Genomic DNA, 24204 nt, shown 5'->3' with positions numbered 1-24204 from the left:
GGTCCAGAGAAAAGCAACAAGAATGATTAAAGGTCTTGAGAACATGACCTACTGAGGAAGGCTGAAAGAATTGGGTTTGTTTAGTTTGGAAAAAAGAAGACCGAGAGGGGACATGATAGCAGTTTTCAGGTATCTAAAAGGGTGTCATCAGGAGGAGGGAGAAAACTTGTTCACCTTAGCCTCTAATGATAGAAAAAGAAGCAATGGGCTTAAACTGCAGCAAAGGATATTTAGGTTGGACATTAGGAAAAAGTTCCTAACTGTCAGGGTGGTTAAATACTGGAATAAATTGCCTAGGGAGGTTGTGGAATCTCCATCTCTGGAGATATTTAAGAGTAGGTTATATAAATGTCTATCAGGGATGGTCTAGATAGTATTTGGTCCTGCCATGAGGGCAGGGGATTGGACTCGATGACCTCTCGAGGTCCCTTCCAGTCCTAGAGTCTATGAATCTAAGTATTAAGTTAATATTATATGGAAGTTTACTGAGAAAAAAATTATTTTGTTGGCATTTGCTGAGAAGTAAAGTACCCCATCCAGAATCCTAATCTTATGAAGTTTCAATGCGCGCTTTACTAAACCTGGCATTATATGTGTCTCCTTTCTCAAAGTTGCTTTTGTACTGAAGAAAAACTCAACATATCTAAATAGCAACAAATTATGAAATTGTAAAACAACAATTTACAAAACTGCCTATATAACAATCAGAGAAAATGATCCATCTCTTTGTTTGTAACACTTTATACTTGCAAGGATTACTGTATATTTTCCAAATACAAACAGATACCATTCATCTCTGGAATTGCACAGCAGCCTGCTGCAATTTTAGCTGGGGCAACTGGTGTATGTTTTCAGTTTCACACTGTTCAGAGAATGGTTATTTATCTTTCCTGAAGTAAAATGTATGGTACCAGATGGTAGCATAAATTTTAATGCTGAAACTCAATGCAAAGACAATTTGAAAGAAGTAAATTTTCATGAGAACATTTTGAGCTCTGTGTCACAGGCGCTAACGCTTTTTTTAATAAGCAGGATAGTCAACCATCTTTCTTTTTGTTTAATTTTATTTGTTTTCAGAAGTAACAAAGAGAGACAATATAATAGAGACAATATGGCAGAGATGCTGAAGAGTAAGCTTCCCGATATAACAAATGTATCTGTAACCCATGCCCACTTGGCGCTCTGTCCCTCTCTAGTGGCACGTAGACTACCTAGAGATTGATGAGTCTGCCACAGATTTAGCTAAAAGCAATGTGGCTTTTAGCTCATACAGTAGAGGCTCATGCATTAAGCTCCAGAGATCCCAGGTTCGATCCTGCCTGCCGATGACTGGGGTTTGTTGGTGTTACATATGCAAATATATAAAAAACTAAAGGGGGGAAGATATCTGAGATAGAGGTATATTGGGGAAATGATGTACCTATATAATCATAAAGGATAGATGTTAGAGTTGTCTAGTCCCTGGTTTGTTTCTTCAGGATTGTTTTGTTCAACTGCTAACAAAATAGAACCAAGTTATGCTAAGATCATTTTCATTGCTTTTGTTTTTTAAATCTGTAACTTATTTCAGAAACACGTTCCAGACCTTTCAAGACAAGTCATCATGTCTGAAGGATCTTTTTCTTCCTGGTATATGACTAAGGAGCATCTCACTGCTACCAACAATGAGAAACAAGCTTAAAATTTTTCACTTGATAGTCCCCTTTCACAAAAAACTCCAGAGGTTAAGGATGCAAGCCTGGATCTACTATGCCCTAGTGCAGGGGTTTTCAAACTGGGAATTGGGACCCCTCAGGGGGTCACCAGGTTATGACATGGGGGGTCACAAGCTGTCAGCCTCCACCCTAAGCCCCTCTTTGCTTCCAGCATTAATAATGGTGTTAAGTATATAAAAAAGTGTTTTTTTTAATTTATGGGGGGGTGTCACACTCAGAGGCTTGCTATGTGAAAGGGGTCACCAGTACAAAAGTTTGAGAACCATTGCCCTAGTGATTCCAGATGCTGAAGTCATGGTTGGGGGTGGGGAGAAAGGTTAGAAAGCCAGGCATAAGTAAGAGACAGTCCAAGCCCCCAGCTAGCCCAGGATAAATGTATCTTAAAATCACATTTACCCCCAACCCCAGTCTTGCAGTGAGCATAACTTAGCTAGACCAGAGAAACTGGACCAGTGATTTCAAAAAAGAAATATGAGATGTCAATACAAAATTTGGCCAGAGTTTTGAACAACCCATTTATCTTTACCTCCAGTGAAACCACCCTAAAACTGCCTGTGTATAGCTCCACTCAACACTATCAAAATACTTGTATACATCTCCTTTAGGAATGAATTATGACTGAGCCCAGTGGGTCACTCCAAACTGTCTGATGCCCTTGGACATGCCAATCTGGTTCCTCTTTTCCGTCTCATAATAGGGGCAAAAATCTTAAACAGAATCTTAAAGGAAACATTCTACATAATATTCTTGGTCCAGAATGGCAAAATATTTGCTTCCCTCATAGCAGAAGGGAGTCACTCACTGTTTCAAAAGATCTTGAGAGGCCGGTCCAGTTGTTTGAAGGGCACTAAAAGAGGATGAGCCATCTAGGTTAAGCATTTCACCTCTTCAATTTCAATGCCACTTTCCAGTTTAGTCCTCAGACCTTTTGAGTGACTAGGTAGATTTGTTTGGTTAATGTGTTATTTCATGTTCTTTTCAGAAATCGACTTTCACTAGAATAGTGGGGAGAGCCAAACTGGAAAATGTTAACAACTCTCTTTAAATTTATATTTTATCAAGCCTGCCTTGTAGCTGATAACTGATATTGATCTTTTGTCCTTTTTCCTGTCTGAGTTTATAAGCAAAGAAAATGTGGATTTTATTACCTCATTATAACATTCCTTTAGCTAGCAATGGAATATCTCTATCTTGTCTTATAGAAAGATATTGAATTTGGCTTCTGGAGATCACAAGTATCCTAAGATTCTTTTGGATCATGGGGATTGTGGGGTTTTTCCATGTATTATTTCTAATGGTTCGATTTCATTGTAAAATGTCTTTTCTTTCAATTTCCCTCACTTTTTCTCTAGAAGCAATATTCATGAATTTTTCTTTTATGCTTGCTTCATAGACTTCCCAGACAATGATATTTGGGGTTTCTGCCTTTTCAATTAATTTCAAAATATCTACTTAAATTGCTTAATAGAATTACTGGGTCTTCAGACAGCATCTTTTTCACCCTCCTAGATATTGGTGCTTCACCATTACACGAGTCATAAACAGTGGCTGAAATTAGGCCAGGATCTCTCCAACTGACCAATATCAGCTTCTAATAGGAACAACCTAAGAGAAGATGAGATGGGAATACAATCAGTCCTTGATTATACTTGGTAAGGCTGAGAAGAACCAGGTGCAATGCCTCAATAATGAATCATGTTCTCTGCAGGCATCTAAGATACAAAGCACTGGCAGCATATTTTTGTTGTACAGATCTGTATATCTATCTCCAGTTATAATATAAAGCCCGAAGATCTGTCCCCAGTTTCTTATCAGACTTGCCTAAGTTGAAATCAAGTGTTACAATGCTAATTAAGATAGGGAGAAAAGGCAGACATCTTATTATCAAATGAGATGATAATCAGAGATTTAATTTTCCTTTCTGATCCCAGATCCAAGATCAATGCATAGAAAAGTTCATTGGTTGTGACTGTATTTTATTTGCTGATTTGCCTATTGATTCTCAAAATGCTGATTGCCATATAAATGCTGGAACTGAATTAAAGAGGAAAGAAAACTTGTAGAATGTCTTTAAAGTGCTGCTGGCCCTTGACACAAACAGACATCAGTGAAAAGCTTAGGTTACCAGATTTCCAACTGAATAAAGCATTAGTTACTAGCATTAGGATAATGTGAGGTATTGGACTTCAAACAACCATTGTCAAGCAGCAATTTTCTGCTCCAGAACTGAATATGCCAAATTTCAAACCTTGGAACAGCCTGGAACTTTTGCTGCCTGGTAAGACAATAAATGTTCCACATTAGCAACCAGCAATGATAGATCTCATCCTTCTTTCAATTACTTGCACCATATTCTTCATGCTAGTTCATTACTGTGTGTGCTTTAATGTTGTTGAGTTTTTTTATTTAAAATTTATTCGTGTTGAATTGGGGCAGAAATGTGGATTAATATCGGAAAGACATTCAAAAGTAGATTCTGAAGAGTGATGCGGAAGATGGGAATTTTGCATGAGATGGGGCCAGGGTGATCATACCCAGCATCAGACATAGAATGGGAGAAAGCATAGAAGTCCTTTTGGAGTATCAGTGTTGATGCAGTTTGTACATAATCCAAGACGCTAGGAGAACTCCACAGGGCTCTTAGCTATTGCAGTAAGGATTATGTGGAAGACAATTCAGTGAGGCACTGCAGCACAAGAAAGAGTGTTTTACCAACTCCTGATGCACTAGAAGAGATACATTCTCTTAAAAAACAAACAAAAAAACATTTGAAGTGGACTAGTTCCCTAAGGTCTTGGTGAGGGAACAAGATCTGGGAATGCACATCAGACCCATAGAAGGAGGCAAACAAAAAAATATGCGAACAGTAGGTTTGGAAGTAGGAAGAGTCTCTCTGGTCATGTCTACACTCGAGAAAAGGTGTATTTGCAACACATTAGTTCACATGTGTAATATTCCACTGTAGACAAGGCAAGCTGTAATTTTAACACATTAGCTGGTCAAGGTAATCTAGGGTCATTAGAGGTTTTATTTTAATGAGTTAGCCGCTTACAAATTAGGCACTGGCTTTTAACATGTAAGAGGTGCTAGGGTTCAAGCAGTTTTTTTAACATTCATAACTTATGAATGCAGCAAGCCCACAAGGGCCAGGGCTATGATCTGCCAAGCCTAGAGGTGCCGGAGTTCAGCCCTGGCACAAATTAAGCGCTGTTAAAAGCACACATTTTCCCTAGTGGAGGCAAGCCATCTGTGTGCAGAGAGAGGAGTGGGTTCCTCCAGAAGTTTTACATCTTCATATAGATCTGCTGGAGTTGGTTTGTTGCTAGTCCCTGAGAACTAAACTTTGTAGTGGTAACTTACAAGTCCCTTGAGTTCAAACAACCCTAAGTTGTTGCGTATTTCAGTAGCAAATATGAGTACAACAGGAAAATTTCTGCATATTCCTAGGGTCAAATTAACAAACTGATAGGCTTTAAAGGAGATTTCTTTCTTCATATCTGAGAAATCCTTTCCTTATTTTCCTGGATTCTTCTTTAAGAGGATGAAATATTTCAGATAGACATTGCTTTATAGTTGTTAATTAACAGATTTATCTTGAAAACATGGAAGTTGCAGTAATTACAGCAAAGAATCTGGAGCTTGTAGCTAAACTATTACTTAAAGTGAACTTTCATTGCAGAAGGTAATAAGCTTATCCTCCATGAAATTACTAAGAAAAGATAATTAACAGCTCAAATTCAGATATCCAACTATAATTACATGAGCTGGAGTAACATTTGATACAAATTCTGAGTACAGCAAACAATCCTATTAAAATTAAATATTTTTCCACTCTACAACATGCCACTTTTTATATTTTTAAACCTAATTAATTTGTTTTAAAATTTAAAAATATTGTCTTGTCTGCAATTCAGTAGCATTCCAATTATTTTACAAAAAGGAACAAGGATCTTATAGTCCATTTACCTCTGCTGTGCCGTATTTTTCAGTCATCCATTTTCCTTTCTTTTCAGCGGCACAGCAAGACATGCAACAAACTCTATGATTAATGGTTCACAAGACAAACATGGTGCTAACATAATTGGCTTTGATATCATAATAGAGGTAGACTACTCCAGGGGTAATATGATGATAATGAACTATACAGTGGAAAACGTCACCATTTTGAGGAGAATAGTTAACGGCAAACCAAACAGGAAAATGAAATATTACCTCACCCATCTTGTCTCGCTAATATCCTGGGACTGACATGGCTACAACTACACTGCACACATTATCTACCACTGTAATACATATTATGTCCACTTCATAAGCTGTTGGTTGGCACTGGTCCAGTGCATTCAAGAACTTACTAGCCCATGGAAATTAACTCTCATTTGTTTGCAAGCGGGTGCTGAATAGTTACATGGAGCAGTATACGTTTATTTTTTGTGACCAGTCACCAGGGGATCATACCCAAAGGATCCACACAAACAGGGGACCTTCTCTGTGAAGCCTACCAGTTTCTGCAGAACAGAGCTACACTTTCCACAATGCACCTGTGTCAGCATCCTTCCATTCCTGGACCCAATGGGAAGCCCTCTGTAGAAAGAGGGAAAGGGAAGTGTTGAGGTGGGGTCAGTGCTGGATGCATATGGTCCCTGCCACCACCACCATCATCATCATTCTATGCGGAAATGCACCAAAAAGTAAAAGGAGAATAAAGATGCACTAGTTGTTCATCATAGCCGCCCTACATGCTGGGGAGCATCCCTCTAAACTGGGGAGGGAATAGAGCTGTGCTGTCTAGAAGCCAGACACCAGAACAGAGGCCCTCGATGTTTATGTGGACGCAATGTGTATTCCCTAAGATCTGCAGGTCTTGGGGGTGAACCCCTGTATTTTCTGCAAGGAGGTATATTACATGGAGGACCTGAGGAAAATCCTGTGAGAGGAGCCTAGTGGAGTTTTCTTCTCCCATGTTCCCCTTCTATGGAGTTTCCAATAGAGGGGAGGGGGGATCTCCAAAGAAGAATTTTACTTTAATATATTTAAGGTTGTTACAATAGCTGATGTAAGCAACTGCAGTTGCACAGAATCTGGATATGTTAAGTAGGGAATTGCTATTCAAAACTGTGATCTTGAGATGTTATCTCTTAATTTTCCAGCAGTAAAAGTAATATTGATTTTTTTCAATTACTGTCTTCATCCCTCTTCTTGGCTAGTCTATTATTTCTCCCAAGTCTGAGCAGAGATGTTTTAATGCCCAATAGCATCCACTGTGCAGCTCAGATACATAATGCATAAGTAATCTATAACATGCAAGGGCCCAGTTCAGTAACTGCACAGAACTTTCATGGAATCCAGTGGTTCTTTGAAGTGCTTTAAGCTTGTTTTAAAGGGTCTGATTCTTCTGTTATTACTAGCCACTGACTTCAATTACTGATTCCTTTTTGAAACATTAGCAGTAGTTAATAATAAATTGTTATTTTCATATTAAACTCAGCAATTCAGTTTTGCCATTGACTTCAGTTGGAGCAAGATCACCCTCCAAGAGGGAACTGGACTCAAACCCCAGTTGGGTTTAAGTTTAATTTTGCAAAACGTAATCATGAGCGATGAGGTGATGCAAAAACCCAAATCACCCCAATATTATCCCATCCAAATTTTGAAGTCTCACCAGAAATGATCAAAAACAAATTAAACATATCCTGGGGGATGTGTTATCAGATGGAATTTTTTGCATGAAAAAATGCCACTTCAGGTTATTAAAAGTAGTCCCTGAATGGGATTGTTTAACTTTCACTCATACAGTTCTAAGATTTGCTTTTAAAAGCATTGATTTCCTACAGAAGAAAGGGTCATGCTAGGATTATATATATCAATGAACTTTTTTCCAGTTGTTTGCTGTTGTGATGATGAGGTGAATGTATGCCTTACTTTGGAAAAGAGAGAAGATAATTTCTTTTCCACTTCCAGACGGTCATAATTCTTTCAGACATAGCACAAGCCCTCCATTCATAGGGAGTAACTAATTCAAAAAGCATATGACACAAAAGCTACTGTTGTTGCACTGACAGCCAACTACGCTGATTACATGCTTCATCTCAGATTTCTAACTAAATTCTCTGAATCCTTCAGTGTATTCAACAGTAATTGCTACAACTATTTTTCAGCCAGTATAATACAATCCAGGGATAGTAGAAAACAAACAGAAAGAAAAGAGATGGTTTCATATACAGTAGGAGTTTAAGATTCATGCTGGAAGCAGATCAAGTTGAACTGAGACGCTACTAAAACCTACTCTGGAATCAAGGAGCCTTTGAAATAAATGAGGATTCCATGGGCTATATGGCCTAAGGTCAACATGTCAAATTAATTTAGGTTACTGAATTCAAGCTAAAATAACAGAATCACAGAAGTGGCATATGTGAAAGACCCACTAGGACATTTTCATTCATGTTCCTGCCAATGTGGGACTGTTTCATACAAAACAATATGTTTTCTATTAAGTTTAGTATCACTATAAATAAACTAAACATCATCTGCCTGTAACTTTGTTTCTCTCTAACAACTTTTATTTGTATCAGTTCTGTTTTTCATTTAAGGCCTGATTCAAAGCCCACAGAAGTCAGCTGACGTCTTTCCATTAGGATCAATCGCTTTGGGATCAGGCCCAGCCAGTAAAGCTCAGACTGGTGAGAGCTGCACTTACACACGTAGTCCCTTTCATGACTGAATGTTGCTGGTAACAATGAATGAAGTTAGCAAATTTGAAAGTTGCACATATGAGTATTCATGGAAATCCAAGGCCTGATTCTCCACTTGTTACACCAGAATTACACCCACAAAACATGATTTCAACGGACTTAGAGAATAAAACCAGCAGAGAACAGATGCAACAGAATGAAGAGTCAGGCCCCAAGTCTTTTAAATGTGCATGTTTATGTATTCACACAAAAAGTACTTCTGTGCTATCAAACAGGGAGCAGAAACAATATCACATACTGTGAGAGAAAGATTCCTTACCTAAGAAACACAGCTCAAAGGATGATATTGATCAATCCATAAGTGAAACATTTAAAAACACTCAGTAAATGAATTAGAATAATTAATAAATTCTGAAACAACTGCAATCTACTCACAGCTATTTCTGAGCAGGAAAAAGAGGCTAAAAACAAGAATAAATTATTCATCACAAATTAGTCATTCATTTCTACTGAGTAAGCAAATAGGACTAGAATCTGACATGTTATCTGCAAAGCATTTTTGGTGCCTTTGGAATAAAAGGTTCTGGGTCAGTGCTATTATATAGTCCTATGAAGATTTTAATGACCTGATCCAGCAGCTTCCAACAACGTCTATTGTCTTCAGTAGGTTTTGGATCTGCACCATCACCTACAAATTCCTCCTTCAAGATTTTAGAAAAAGGAAACCACTGGAGAAGACAGACTTGCCAGCAGGCCTGCTGACAGGGGCAGTGTCAAAGGGGGCAACTGCCATGGGGCCCGAGCAATTGAAAAGGGCCCAGCAGCTGCGGCACCAGCCGGGAGCCCCAGGCCCTTTTAAATCACCCAAGTGGCCATAGGGCTCCTAGGGATGCACAACCACTCCAGGCCCAACGTTTTGGGGGCCCCGACGGGCCAGCGCAATTGGCCAGCACAGTCGGTCCTGGAAGTAACGGATTCGTCACTTCTGACTTGGGCCCAGCTCCCCCTCGGCCCTGGGGCCCAGGAATTGCTGTTGGCAGGCCTGCTTGCCAGACACTGATATCTAATTGTCTAATCAGCTCTAATAGTTGACTCCATAGTAAAACAGCATTTGCAGTAATTTTGCATTAGTATTTATTTTGCACTGCCCTAAAAAGCTTTTACTAGCAGTCCTCCATGAGTTAAGTATGTCAACATGCAAGGAAAGAACTGATATATGTTTATGAAGATGTTTCTTGCTGATACTACAAAGCTCGAGCTAACTCAAAATGTCCTCTTGGTTATTAAGCTGAGAGGGCCGGGCCCTTGTGGATAATCTATAGACCTGCATACACTCTTTGTATAGCATTTGTCTGGGTAAATTATCTTAGTTTGAAAAGCTAGTCTGAAAAATCTTTTCTTCAGCTTTTATAACTATCCAGTGAACAGTTAAACCATATGAAGAAGGCAGCAGTCCCACAGTCTGAAAAACAGAATCGCATGCTTCCCTTAGCTTTCCCTGTAGCTATAATTCATGAAGTTCAGAGCAAGAACCAAGACAGCAAAGCTACTCAGTGGGAAGATCAGAGACACAATGTTGCTGGCAGCCTGCTCAAGTGTGCCTGATTTTTTTTAATCTTGATTGGCCTATATGAATCTGGGCACTTGTTTGTTAAGGCTATATCTAGACTGCAAGTGCATCCAACTTTTGGGAACATATCATGCTGCTCTTATCTGATGTGGTTAAAATAAACACAGCACATATTTTTTTCAAAACACAACTATGTTTGTGTCCACACCTACCATACTGCCCAACCATGTTTGTATCAGTGCATTCTGAGAAAATCTAGGCAGCTATCTCATGGTGCTTCAGTGGGGGATAGAGTGCCCTTATGACACATACACAGAGCAGGACCAGCTTTGCACAGGGCAAAGCCCTCAGGGATGTTGTATCACCCAGAGAGCTGGGAGGAAAGAAAAAAGCTTGAACTGGAAATACAGGCACTGCTGAGAAATCCTGACTACACAGCAAGGTAACAGTGTTACAGAAAGACTTTCACGAGCTAGCCTAAGTTTCTAGAAAGGATGACATGCTGTTAGCTGCTATGGTTACTAATTGTGTATTACCCATGCTGTGTGTGGGGACACAAACCATGACAGTAACGGAGTACAGACTCAGTTAAAAGTTAACATGGAAATATTTTACAAGAGATCAGCCTAAATCAAAACTGTGAATCTGCATTTTCAGGAAAGTGCACACATAGAGCTTGGTCTAAACTTCAGAGGTCAGGCCTTTCATCATTTGGCTGAGACCTCAGTCCCAAAACTGAACATCAGAAAACACTGGATCGGGATAGAGGCTTCAGATGTCAAGGCCCTCTCTAGCTAAGTTCACAGAAATGAATATTAAAAATATCCGTTGTAATTCTAGCTGGCAGGTTTCAGGGGAAAATTTGTTCTTCAAACATCTTACTCTGTTGTTCAAGAGATTCAAGTATCAGTTATTTTCAAAACTTTACCTACTCTTATAAAATATGTTTTCAATTATGTTGCATAAAATAGCTCCACGACAGTTTCAATTAAAATTTTTCTGGGGTGACATTTTGCTCTTCCTGAAAGAAAGCTACAAGAATAGAATCACAATAGGAAATACTGGCCAGATTTTTAAAGATATTTAGGTGCTTAAAGATGCAGATGCATTCCTAATGGGATTTTCACTTAGGCTCAGGCTGAACTAAAATCAGTGGGAGTTAGGCATTTAAATATTTTTGAGGATCTGGGTGCAAGGAAATTTCAAAATTCCCGCTAGATGCCCATCTTAATTTTTAATTCCTAAATACTTTTGAAAATCTATCCCTAAATCCTTTCTTGTGCTGCCCTCGTGGGAGATGATTAGAGGGAGAATTCTTTTCTATATAAGAAACAAGACAGGTCTCCATAATAGTCTAAAGGGGTCTAGGAAGTATATTTGGAGTTATAAATAGTTTCTGGCTATATATTTCTGTGCCCCTCTCTGAGCAGTTCTGCCCAGAAGCTGCAGGATGGTTCTTGTACTGGTTGGTAACCAGCTCTGCTCCCTGCACCAATCCCCACCTGGCTCTTTTGGGTCAGGGCAGGATTTTTCCCACTGAGCTTGATACCTGAATAGATCAGTCGAGCAGTGTTTGTAACTTTTAGTTTCTGAACTACTATTTGTTCATGCGACAAGAACATGTGACATGCTACAAAGGAAATTTGTGGTAACTGCATATGCTGTACTTCCACAAGAGCAAAAAGCAGACTTTGTAACAAATAATTGCAGCATTTAGTAAACTGGCATTTAACACAGTATAGCTTAATAGAGGAGAACATACGGAACTGAATTCAGAGCATTCTGAAATGACGCATCAAGTCCAAAAGAGAAATATCCAATTATATGGCTCAAGATTAGATCAGAGAGAAACACGTGCCCTATACTGAACTCGCAAACTGTATAATAAAATTCCTAGGGAATTGCTGGAAACCCTATCAGTTAAAATACATAAAATTAGGCTGGGAAAAGCTTGTGATATGGCCACTCACCTTTCCATCAGGCAGAAAGTCAGACATTTTGTCAGACTACTGAAGCTCACTAATATGTGGAGGAAAGACAAAGAGCCCAATCCCGCATGCCATGCGGATCCAATATTCCCATTGAATTCAACAGGAGTTTTGAGTGTACAAGGAATTCAGAAATATTCCCTAAATGAGGGAATTTACTTACAGAGTAGAGCAATGGCAGACATGGAGAGTTATTTTTTTTGCAAGTTATTCTGTTTATTTGCACTGAAGAGGAAACAGAGAGCTGGACAATTGACTTCATTCTTCATAGTCCCATGGTGATCGTAAGTGATAAAATAATGCAATAAAGCTATTTGAGGACGTCCTTCTACTAAAGCGTACTTATTTTAGTTAGTCATAAATGTCTGTGGCCACTCATTTATTACACTGGAAAATAGGGTCACTGAAATTATTGAACAACTGTATTCTGCTCTTCTCTTCCAAATTTTGTAACCTAAGCAAATGCAGATTCCCTTTCTTCCTGCCAAGTATTAACTGAAGCCTAATATCAAATATTCACTGCAAGCATAGTACACAAATCTGATGCTCTGAGAAATCTCTCTTGAACTGGCAAACACACAAAGCTACTTACAGTAACAAAGGGCTGACAGATATTGAAAAGAACCTTTCTGATTACATTTCCAGTCTTTATCACTGGCCATCTGGTCTGCTTAGAATTGCTTTACTGCATGTAAAACTGGCATTAGGAGGGTTTATTTCCTGTGCACTCCATTGTCTAAGGCAGTGTTTCCCAAACTTGAGATGCCGCTTGCATAGGGAAAGCCCCTGGCGGGCTGGGCCAGTTGGTTTATCTGCCGCATCCGCAGCTCCCACTGGCCGCAGTTCGTTGCTCCAGGCCAATGGGAGCTGCTGGAAATGGTGGCCAGTACGTCCCTCAGCCTGCACCGCTTCCAGTAGCTCCCATTGGCCTGGAGCAGTGAACTGGGGCCAGTGGCAGCCGCGATCGGCCAGACCTGCTGAAGCGGAAGGTAAACAAACCGGCCCGGCCCGCCAGGGCCTTTCCCTACACAAGCGGTGGAACAAGTTTGGGAAACACTGGTCTAAGGCAATAATGAAACTTAACAAGGAGCTTTTGTGAGATGGTAATTTTTTAACAACAGAGATTCAAAGAGTCAGACATTACTGACTGTTCAATAAATTACATGACAGAACTCCAGGCTCATACTTTGCTTATGGAAGGATCTTGTAGACCTGACACAGACATCAAAATGACATCAGTCATATGATAAAGAGCAAGAAATCAATTATAGGAGGCTTTCTGTCCACCCCATCAGTATGCTGTATGCCTGCAAGTTCAGTGTGCATGGCTTAATCAATTAAGTGGGCTTTATTTATACATTGTATTTTCCTCCATTCGATATGCTGGATAATCGTTCTGCTATAGGTATAATTAAATCCAATTTATTCTGACTATAAGAGCTTTTTCTGATTTCTGCCCAATTCATGCTGTTTGTTGTGCTAAACGTACCAGAGCATCAAGTCTGAATGTCTGTGCATTTTGTCCTTTATTCTGTTTGGCTTTCATTTTGCTACATTACAGGGCTGAATCGGGCCTCATACTAGGAGAGTGAGAAAATAGCAAAAGGAGCATTTTTGCCTTCTTAGTTCACCTGTTCACAAGGAGGAATAATCTGCCTCCTAGCACTGGGAGGAGTGACCCCAGAAGGGACACAGATTCTCCTCCCCCTGTTAACTGGGGTGGCTGCACTGGGGATGAGGGGGAATGTTAGCTAGATCTGTTACACAGATGTGATAAAGGGTATTTCCCAGCACAGTCCACCCATCACTCAGCAGGAATTATGCCTTTGAAAGACACATTACTGACAGCCATCTTAAGTGGCATGGCTGATTTCCTCCAACTCAGCTACCTCCACGTGTACTGTAACTTATTCTGTTCCTGTGTGCTTTGGCATATATTTAGAGGTAGTAATTTGGAAGAGAGTAAATAAAAAAGCCAATAAAATATAGCAGCATTGCAATGTCAAATTCAAAAAGTAGCCTTGCATTTCAGAACAATTCTGCTCACATTCGGTGCAGGGTCAATGCTGGTGGTAAACTACAGAGCAGGACCCCCCAGATGAAAAGTTCTCCAGGGTAAGAGGTTGCATTGGTTTAAAGAATCCACAACCTCAGTTGTCCTACACAAGACATAGCATAGGAGAGGGGTGGGGATTAGGGCTTCTTGGGGTTGTGCTGATTCCAAGCATCATCTCAGCATCTTTCACAGGTGAGGCTCTAACCATAAATCAAAGCTTCGCCATTCAGAGGAGAAGGTAGCAATATCATTGTCTACTTTTGGGTCAACCCACTCCTCCCACTCTGGGCACAAATAGACTTATTGGTTCAAGCAGCCATAATTTACACCTCCCTGTTCCACTACTAGTGAATCTGACCAGCTGTTTGCAAAGGATTGCGTTGTTGGAACTTTTCCCTAGACCTTTTGTGAGTTATAGGTTGTATTTTGATCTGCAATCAGCCAACTCACCTAAAATACCATAAAATTGGTGTTTAAATGCACAATAGGAACCATGCTCTTCCATCATTCATGATATAGTTGTATCAGCTTTTGTTCATCATTTTAGCCATGGGGTTAGTCTAAAGGATCTAATCCAGCAGTTTCCATTGAAGTCCATTGTCTGCAGTGAGCTCTGGATCTGGCCCATCACTCACAAAAGCCTTAATCAAGCGTTTAGAAAAAGGAAACCATTGGAAAACACAGACTGTTCATACAACAGATGCACTTCCCAGTACCTATTCCTCCATCAGAGAGAGAAGGACAGCAGTTTTCAGCAGTAGCCAGTGCTACTTGTCAGCCAGCTGTTAACAGGTGTGTGCTACTTCAAAGCTGTAAATATTCTACCATTGGCCTATAATTAGTCTGCAGTATAGCTGCCCTGAGTCAACACCAGTGTGGTGATTTATTGTAGTATTTACTTATCTAGGAAATGTAATATTTGTTTGTGAAGAAATTCATCTAATTTTACCTTACTTGGTGTCAGAGTGGTTGTGTTTGCTCTGGAACAGAAGAGAATAAACACCTACAGTTTCCCAAATGTTGGCAGGCACCAAGATTTCCAAATACATAAAGGGTCATTCTCAGGACTGGTACATGTTGCTTTGTGCCCACCTGTCATAAACAGATAGCTAAGGGTTAATGTCTCTTTCACCTGAAGCACCTGACCAGAGGACCAATCAGGAAACCGGATTTTTTCAACTCTGGGTGGAGGGAAGTTTGTGTCTGAGTCTTTGTTTTCTGTCTGCCTGTTTTCTCTGAGCTTTGGAGAAGTAGTTCTGCTTTCTAATCTTCTGTTTCTAAGTGTAAGGACAAAGAGATCAGATAGTAAGTTATATGGTTTCTTTTCTTTGGTATTTGCATGAATATAAGTGCTGGAGTGCTTTGATTTGTATTCTTTTTGAATAAGGCTGTTTATTCAATATTCTTTTAAGCAATTGACCCTGTATTTTGTCACCTTAATACAGAGAGACCATTTGTATGTATTTTTCTTTCTTTTTATATAAAGCTTTCTTTTAAGACCTGTTGGAGTTTTTCTTTACTTCAGGGAAATTGAGTCTGTACTCACCAGGGAATTGGTGGGAGGAAGAAATCAGGGGGAGATCTGTGTGTGTGTTGGATTTGCTAGCCTGATTTTGCATTCCCTCTGGGGGAATAGGAAAGTGCTTTTGGTTTCCAGGACTGGGAACGGAGAGGGGGAGTCACTCTGTTTGGATTCACAGAGCTTGTGTCTGTGTATCTCTCCAGGAGCACCTGGAGGGGGGAAGGGAAAAAGGATTATTTCCCTTTCTTGTGAGACTCAAGGGATTTGGGTCTTGGGGTCCCCAGGGAAGGTTTTTCAGGGGGACCAGAGTGCCCCAAAACACTCTAATTTTTTGGGTGGTGGCAGCAAGTACCAGGTCCAAGCTGGTAACTAAGCTTGGAGGTTTTTATGCTAACCCCCATATTTTGGATGCTAAGGTCCAAATCTGGGACTAAGGTTATGATACCACCATCCTTCCATCCTTGTGAAAACTCATGGGTGTTGACTGTACAAGATTTCTGCCACCTGTATATTTCACTGCCTTGCCTGCTTACCAGAATGGATGGACAGAATATTGCCCACACGCCCATTGGCAAACCACCTCAGCACTTGGGGTTAGTCCTAACCCAGTCTCTGGAGCTTTAACAATATTGCAGCTTTTTTTTTTCCTGGCAGTGAATCAGGAGAATTTTATTATATTTATGGGTAAATTCAATTTAGTGTCTTTCCACTATGACAGTCACAGTGTCTTTTGCCTCTGCTGGTGACTATTCATAGATGATAAGGACAGAAAGAATCACTGTGATCAGTTCATCTGACTTCCTATAAAACACAGGGCCCAGGACTTCACTGAATTAATTCCTAGAACTAGAACATACCTTTGAGAATCCAGCCTTGACTTAAAAATAGTTTGTTATAGAAAACTCCACCACAACAATTCCGCCTTTGGTAAGGCGTTCCAATGGTTTATTATGCTCACTGTTAAAAAAATTGCACCTGATTTTCATTCAGAATTTGCCTGACTTCAACTTTCAGCCATTGGATCATATTCTACCTTTCTCTGCTAGACTGAAGAACTGACTATCAAATGTCTGTTCTCTATGTAGATACGTATTAATAAAGATCAAATCACTCCTTAACCTTTTATTTGTTACAATAAACAGATTGAGCTCAGAGTCTTTCACTGTAGAACGTGTTTTCCAATTCTTTAATCATTCTTGTGGCTTTTATGACCCCTCTTCAATTTACCAACATCCTTCTTGAACTGTGGACACCAGGACTGGATACAGTACTCCTGTAGTGATCTCTACAGTTCCAAATACAGAGATCAAATATAATCTTTCCACTCTTACTTAAGATTGTGTCAGCCAAATACAGCTTGTGATGCTTTTGTATATTATTCCATTTCTTCATAAATTAATACAGTAACCACAGAGTAGTGATATTAAATTCTGAAATTGTAAAACAACCCTACTACTGGCCTCCAAAACTGTTACCACAATGATGCTTAGCTTCTTGGCATTCCCTTAAGCACCATCAACCTGCTCAAAAAGAAGGTGACTATTATTGTCATTTTAGACTATTTCCTGTACCCAAGAAGAAAAGATCACTCAACCTGGAAAGTTAAATTGGGGGAGATTTGAAAAAAAAAAAGTATCCAAGCTGCATAAACCTTCCAGATGCATTTAAAAATAATTCTGCACTGCTTGCACGAAGCAGTGAAACGTATTTTACAATGAAAAATGACTTTACATGCTTCTAGCTCTTGCTGTCAGCTGCTTTTGAGTTCAACTGCTAAATATAATCGTCAAATCCTTTACTCTGTTTAAACACCCCCCTGTATGATAAGGGTACCTCCAAAGTAGGGTATCAGTCTGACACCCTTAGACACTTGGAGAAATAACCTACTCCTTGTACAGTCTCACTGGAATCACAGATGACCAACATAACACATCTGTGACTGCATGAATTCTCTGGTGCCCATTTCCTTCCTGAACTTATTCAGCAAGAAAGACCAAACCAGCGGCAGAATCCAACACAATACTCTTCCCCCAACTGTCTCACTAGGTACAATTTTTATTGCTCATCCTCTAAACCCCCTGAGCAGGGTTATCACCATATGTGACTTATCTAGCCCTTAGAACAAAGTAACATGAGCCCAGTTTTTATCCTGGATATTGCACTGTCATTCTTAATCATATTACTCCAGGAAATATCACCCCTGAAAATGGTGCTTCCTCTAGTGAAGTCATATGATTGTCTCTCATCAGTTGTACTCTGCAGTGATATGACTCTGGAAAGGGCTTTCTGTACGTGGCACCATTTTCTGACTAGACATAAACAAATTACAGCTTCCTAGCAGTTTGCACCCCTGCCAGGGAGAATCAGGTTTTTATGGGATACATACGTATAGCTAGGCAGCTTAAGCATCATAAAACTTGTTCATTTCTCCAAGTGCAGGAGCAAGCCATGCAAGAGCTACTAGTTAACCTCAGAGTGCAAGTAGGGTGGCATTCAACATGGTGTTACTGCACATGTAGTGTCAGGTTCCTCCATTGATGATCTGTCAGTGAGACCAACCTTGCTATGCACCTATGTAGCACCACAGCCACAACAAACAAATCTTCCTGTCAAAAGTCCCCTCTGCATGGATTCAGAATCAGATTCTTGTACAACAAGGCATTTGATTGACAGCCTGGCCAAGGAATACTGGACAGAATGCTGGTTTGAAGATGAAAACAGCTTTTGACTGAGGCTTTTAATCTCTCTTTACCAGTTGCTGGGCAGCATGTTACTTCCGCTTGTGATTTATTTCCTTCATATGTCCAAACAAAAGAAGAAATGCCAAACTGCAGTGGGCTGCTTTTAACTATCATTCCAAGCGAGGTGCTATGGTTTATTATGTCAACTCTCATTCTTCCCAGGGTGAGTTATTTATTTTTACTACCAGAAAGACATGAAACCATAGGAAAAACTACAAGCTTCTTTGATGCAGCCTAAAAGGGAAGGGACATGGGGTAAAACTCACCTCCAGTATTGCTCCATCCACTCTACATGTTACAGCACAGAAGCTGCAAGGGAACATAACACTGAAGGGGCTAATGCAACATTAAATCCTATTTCCACTTATCCCTTTGTAAACATGGTGCAATTCCACTAATGTCAGAGGAGTTTCTCCGGATTTACACTGGAATTTGGCCCTAAGAGCTAGATTTACACGTCTGGAACAGGTTGGCTGGATTCTCCTGTTGGCCTATCCTGCTGCCAGGTCTTGGGTCCAGGCAGGGAGCTGCTGGTTAATTAGTAGTAACTCATTGGGTTGGTGTGGCTGATTAGATTCCACCCCCTATAGAAAGGGAAGTGGGAACAGTCCTCTGACCAAGAAGAGATCCCAAGGGAAGGAACACAGCCAAGCCTAGGGAGAAGTCTTAGGCTTGGCTCTTGTTTGGTAATTTTGAAAATAACTTTATATTAATAACACCAGAACACAGGAGGGTTAGCATTTTGACTCTAGCATAAGCGTGTTTTTTTTTGTTAGGAGTTGTATGGGGAGTTCACCATGTTACACTGAAGAAAGCCAGGAAAGGTACACCTGTAGTAACAGCTCTAAAGAGAACTCATAGAATCATAGAAATGTAGAGCTGGTTGGGACGTAAAGAGTTAACCTAATCCTTTCTCCTGCACTGAGGCAGTCTTAAATATACATGACCATCCCTAACACGTTTGTCTAACCTGTTCTTAAAACCCTCCAATGATGGAGATTCCAGAATCTTCCTAAGTAACCTGTCCCAGTGCTTAAGTCATACCAATAACATGGTGTGATGCTGCATTTTACATGATGTTTGCTGCTTCATGGGCTATACCTGGAACCATTTAGAACGAATGGCCCAGGATAGAGGACTCTGGAGATCTGTTGTTGGTGGCCCATATCCCAATTGGGGTGACGGGCATGAGTGAGTGAGTGAGAGCTGCTTCCCACCCTTAAGCCCAGCGGAGTAAATTAAGGATGAAGTGGCAGCAAGGAAATTAATTTATAATTATTATGATTGTTTAAATTTAATTTTATAAACTCTTGTTATTCCTATAACCTGGATACCCCTTGCTATGTAGAAAGTTTGGTGGGTACCACTGTAAAAATGTCATCTTAGAATAGTTTCTTTTTCCTGTATGGAAATAAAATATTTATTATAAACTGCATTCTGAGTCTTCAGAGCATATAACACGGACATATAATGGCATCAAATTGGAAACAACTAAGGATTTGTAGCAGTTTCCGAACTGCTGAACTTCAGCCTAGGATCATCAACAGATAAAAATTGCTGTGTATATAATATCCACTCAGTCGTATCGCTTGCTAATAAAAGCCTTTGTGGTTGGAAAATAATAATCTAAACTGTATAATAAAGTTATGTTAACCAGTGAAGGAAAAAGTTGTTCCCATAATTTTGGTCTATGTGTTGCATAAAGTCAGTTTACAACTCAGTGCTTATAAATCCAACCTAGTTTTTAAAAAAAAATTGATCCCAAACATACACTCTGGCCTACGGGCACAATAATGTACTTTTGCTATATGACAGGGAATCTTGGTGTGGGAACAGTGGTCAGCTCCTGGGCTGTGCGACAATACAGACCGAAGCACATTACAGTCATGATGTTTTTAGCATCTGGGGAAAAGCACAATGAATGTCCTCTACTGCATAAGCTTTGCAGCCCCCAATTTATAACATAATATGTTCCAGCATGGGGAAGTCACACTGTAATTCACATAACATTAGTGTTGAACATCATGCTGTAGACGTGGTGCTATATTTTTAATATGCTCTCAGCACGGGTCCCTTATTAGTACATTTACAGTACTTGAAATAAGCATGCAGTTATCTAAATCTGTATAGGTGTAATTTTTCACTATGCTGAACCAAGCTGATTGCAACCAGATGTAAGGAACCAGCATCTGGGGATGTATTGCAAACACTACAAGTTACTAGACTGTGACATATCATGTACTATATGCCTGCACTGCTCACCATATATGAGCTAGATTGTGGGCCTGCCATAAGCCCTGTTTATGGGGCGGTGAGAAGCTACACTGTTCTAGGAGCAGCCAATGGAAAGAACTGTGCCTCAGTTCCCACTATACTCCAGCAGATAGTAATTTGCTACTGAGCTACTGCCTCCCATTATGTGATGGATCATCTGTGCTAGAACATTAGGAGTGGAGTCAAAGCTCCCCCATCTACCTCCTTGGAATGTGCACACAGCTCTCACTTATCCCTGTGTGTGCTCAGAGCTATTGACACTAGACAAGAATGTAAGGATGGGGAGCAGTCTTATTCCCTTTACAGCCCTTTGTTCCCTCACAGTCCAGCCCATAACACTGAAACAAAAGTAAAAACTCTAGGATACGGAATACTGCAAGGAAACATCACTGTGAAACTGTAAAAATATGGATAAATGTCAACCTGTACAGATGAGCCATCTTCATGACTCAACTTTGTGTTCATGAAGTAGTGCTGCAAAAGTACTAACTATGCATTATTTGCAATTTTTTCAAAACTCAACAAAGTAAATTAATCAACTCTTGCTCAACTCAAGCATATTTCATTTGACTATACCTAATTAAATAAAACACGATTTAGAATTTGTAGTCACCTACCCATGCCCCAGTCAGAGGCTGGAGTCCAATAATGCTGGAAACCTGTGACACAAATCTTACATACAGTTCTCAATTCTGTCATCCTCTCTCACCTTTTGCAGTCCCTTAATTCATCCAGATTGTCTGTAGAGTGAGTGGGACTGCCTGTGGAGTGAGGTAGTGCTCAAGGTAAGAAAGAGTCACAGAATCAGAGCCTTAGTGTTTAAAAGGGATGACATCAAAAAGTTCAAGCCAGGTGTTTTCTACAAAAGTGCTGTTCCCTCCAGCTAAAACCAGGTGCACGATCCATCAGAAATAGCAATGCTAACACATAGATGAAGATAACATTGCCAAAGATGAGTGGTATTTGAATGAACTTACAAGAAGAGTGGATACTGGGAAAACTCTTTCTGCCTTCGGACACCAGATCTGGATCACCTGTGCAGTGCATTTCAGAGTTCATTACTCCATCTGGAAAGCAGCGGTAAAAGAAATCGGGACGAGGTCTACAAAAAACACCATGGACATTTGAAATATAAGAGCTGTAGTTATAAATGAACCTCAAAGTGATTATTAAATTTACTATCACATAGAGAGAGTTCACTTCCTTTTTTTTTTAATTCTGCATGTGGTAGCAATAGATATGTTCTTTATTCCTTCATTCCTGCTAAACTTTTGCACACATGCTGTCTGTAGGAAAACTTCCAGCAGAGTGTGCTAGCAGCAGTTGAATGGTGGCTTCTCTGCATTTGGACAGGCTCATTCCTGATGGACATATATAGGCTAGATCCAGAAAGGGAATACGCAGGGCTACTCATTGCATATCCCATAACTCAGCCAACCTGCACACCATGCTCAGTGACCAAGTAGGCTATCCAAAAGAGCAATAATGACCACACATGTTTCACAGGGTTGCACAGGGCTTGTTGACTCTGCTCAGTAACACCCTTACCTGTTACTACAAGAGGGAGGTATGGCCTGCTGGTTAGACTAAAGAACTGGGATCAAAGAACTAGAGTTCTAATCCCAACTCAATGGGAGTCAGTCACCTAAATACCTATGAGGATCTGGGTTTGACTCCTGGGACAAGTCAATTAAGTTCTCTGCTTCCTATGTGTAGAATGGAGCTAGTGATACTTACCCACCTCCCAGGGCTCTTGCGAGGATCAGTTAGTTATGTTTGATAAAAACACTTTTAAAGTGAAAAGTGCTAAGTATTATGATTGCCAAAAGAGCAGTGTTGGGGTGGGAGCAGGGTGTGTGTCAAAATATACGCAGAGATACTCTGCATGCTGCACTCCTGAAACAATAAGAGACAGCCCTTTCAGGAGTCCATTGGTTACCGCACTCCTGGGCTTGGTAATCCTGACGAATGCTGCTGCTGATGGAAGATCTCATGGACAGTAGCATGCATTATATAAAATGCAGAACCATGAATTGATTTCAATGTAGTTGTACTAGTGAGAGTTGGCAGCTAAACCCCTGCACACTGTGACTGTTCCCCTTATGTATCACCAGTGAAATGTATAGATTACAATTTACACTTTGTCTTGCTTGTCTGGATTTTCGAACTAGCCTACCTGCCACACAGACTCCAGAAGTTGACAGCAAAGAATCCTGCAACAGTCAGATGTCACATAAAGAAGATATGCACCATACTTTCCAGGGGTGAGGACAGAGTAACAGGAATCTCTGCTAATCCAATGTGTTCTGGAGCCTTGCTTAGTCTTTATATTAAAATGGATTATAGACAGAGAATCTTAATTTGACAGTTTAAGCCATCACTTAGAACATGACATGACTTACCTCCCCACTATTAACTTAATAGTATTTGTGCAGACTCCATTCAGAGCGAGAGCCAAGGAAACAGCTAAAAAACAAAATGAACAAAGAGAACAACAACAACCTAGGTAACAAGTTATAAATTCTAGTGTTACAGCATTTGATTTATGAACTGAAACTTTTCACAGATTGAAATTGGATTCTTCAGTATAGCTGAAAGATTTTAATAACCCCACTGTTTCTTTTCTTATTTTGGCTGAGAGTAAACTTCAGAACAGGGTAATAATCCTGCTCTGATTCTGTTGTGCCAAAGGGAAAAAAGGAACAATACATTTTGCAAAAAAATAATGAAAAACATTGCTGTTTTCCAAACAGCTATAGTGCTGACATAAACAATAATAATTAATAATAAATGAGGAACTTTTTAATTAAATGTCATTCCATTATAGTATGAAAATATCCTACTTTTTAACTTATTTAAGCAAAAGTTCACTAGTGTTCACAAAGGGCTTGATCTAACTCTCACGAAAGCCCTTTCACTGACTCCATCAGGCTCATCTATTCCTTTCTGTTTGGATTTAAACTGCTGTAATGCTGCAGTCTATGTTATAGCTACATGGTATAATGCAAGAACCATTGCACTGTATTTCTTCTTGTCAAGCTTATCAGGAAGATCTCTTATTTTTGGCGAACAGTCAAAGCAATGTTTCTTACGATTATGACACCTACATCAGGATATTATGGAAAGAGTGGAATGGAAAGGAAGGACTCAAAGGCCAACCCCATATAGATGTGAGTAAAGCTAGAAGAAGATGATATCAGGCTATTGTCTCGTTGTATCAATGTCTTAATTGTTGTACTCTAGTACTTCACTGGCACTTACCATTCTGTATCCACAAAATCCTTGCCTGATGGCTCTGTACATCATAAGATTTGTCTATTTTTTCCTTTTTTTAAAGTCAAATACTAGGCCTTTCAGAGAGAAGGGAGGGAAAGGTGTTTTTCCAGCCATTTACAAAGCTTCTGGCAGAAATAAAGGAATAAATTGATACCAAGGACAGCAGTACTGCTCAGCACGGTCCCCTACCTTCTACTTTCAACATCTCTGGTCATTTGCTATCTCTTACTCTCTCAGTTTTTTATGATGATTGCATGTGCTCAATAGAAATTTTCTATAAGACCAAATAACTTTGACCAGTAGCATCACAGCACTGTATTTCCCTTTTAAGAGAATGGTAATAATATGTGAGAAACATATATATGAGATTTCC

The 24204-nt window shown here is 39.9% G+C and overlaps 1 protein-coding gene across 4 annotated transcripts in view; it reads right to left on the bottom strand.

Moving 5' to 3' along the window:
* PLPP4 (phospholipid phosphatase 4) overlaps positions 1-24204 on the bottom strand; it is a 110671-nt gene that overhangs the window by 34760 nt on the left and 51707 nt on the right. For 3 of the 4 annotated variants that reach the window (XM_030570937.1, XM_030570938.1, XM_030570939.1), the window contains exons 4-5: positions 22958-23021; positions 21533-21657 (exon numbers count right to left, since the gene is read on the bottom strand). In XM_030570937.1, coding sequence (XP_030426797.1) covers positions 21533-21657; positions 22958-23021 — 189 coding nt within the window. The remainder of the gene's footprint in view (positions 1-21532; positions 21658-22957; positions 23022-24204) is intronic. The other variant, XM_030570940.1, reaches the window with a different exon arrangement.

The sequence above is a fragment of the Gopherus evgoodei genome, chromosome 7, assembly GCF_007399415.2.
Source record: "Gopherus evgoodei ecotype Sinaloan lineage chromosome 7, rGopEvg1_v1.p, whole genome shotgun sequence".
Taxonomy (NCBI): Eukaryota; Metazoa; Chordata; order Testudines; family Testudinidae; genus Gopherus; species Gopherus evgoodei.
Note: the sequence above shows the minus strand (reverse complement) of the source record. Positions and strands in the feature narration are given on the sequence as shown.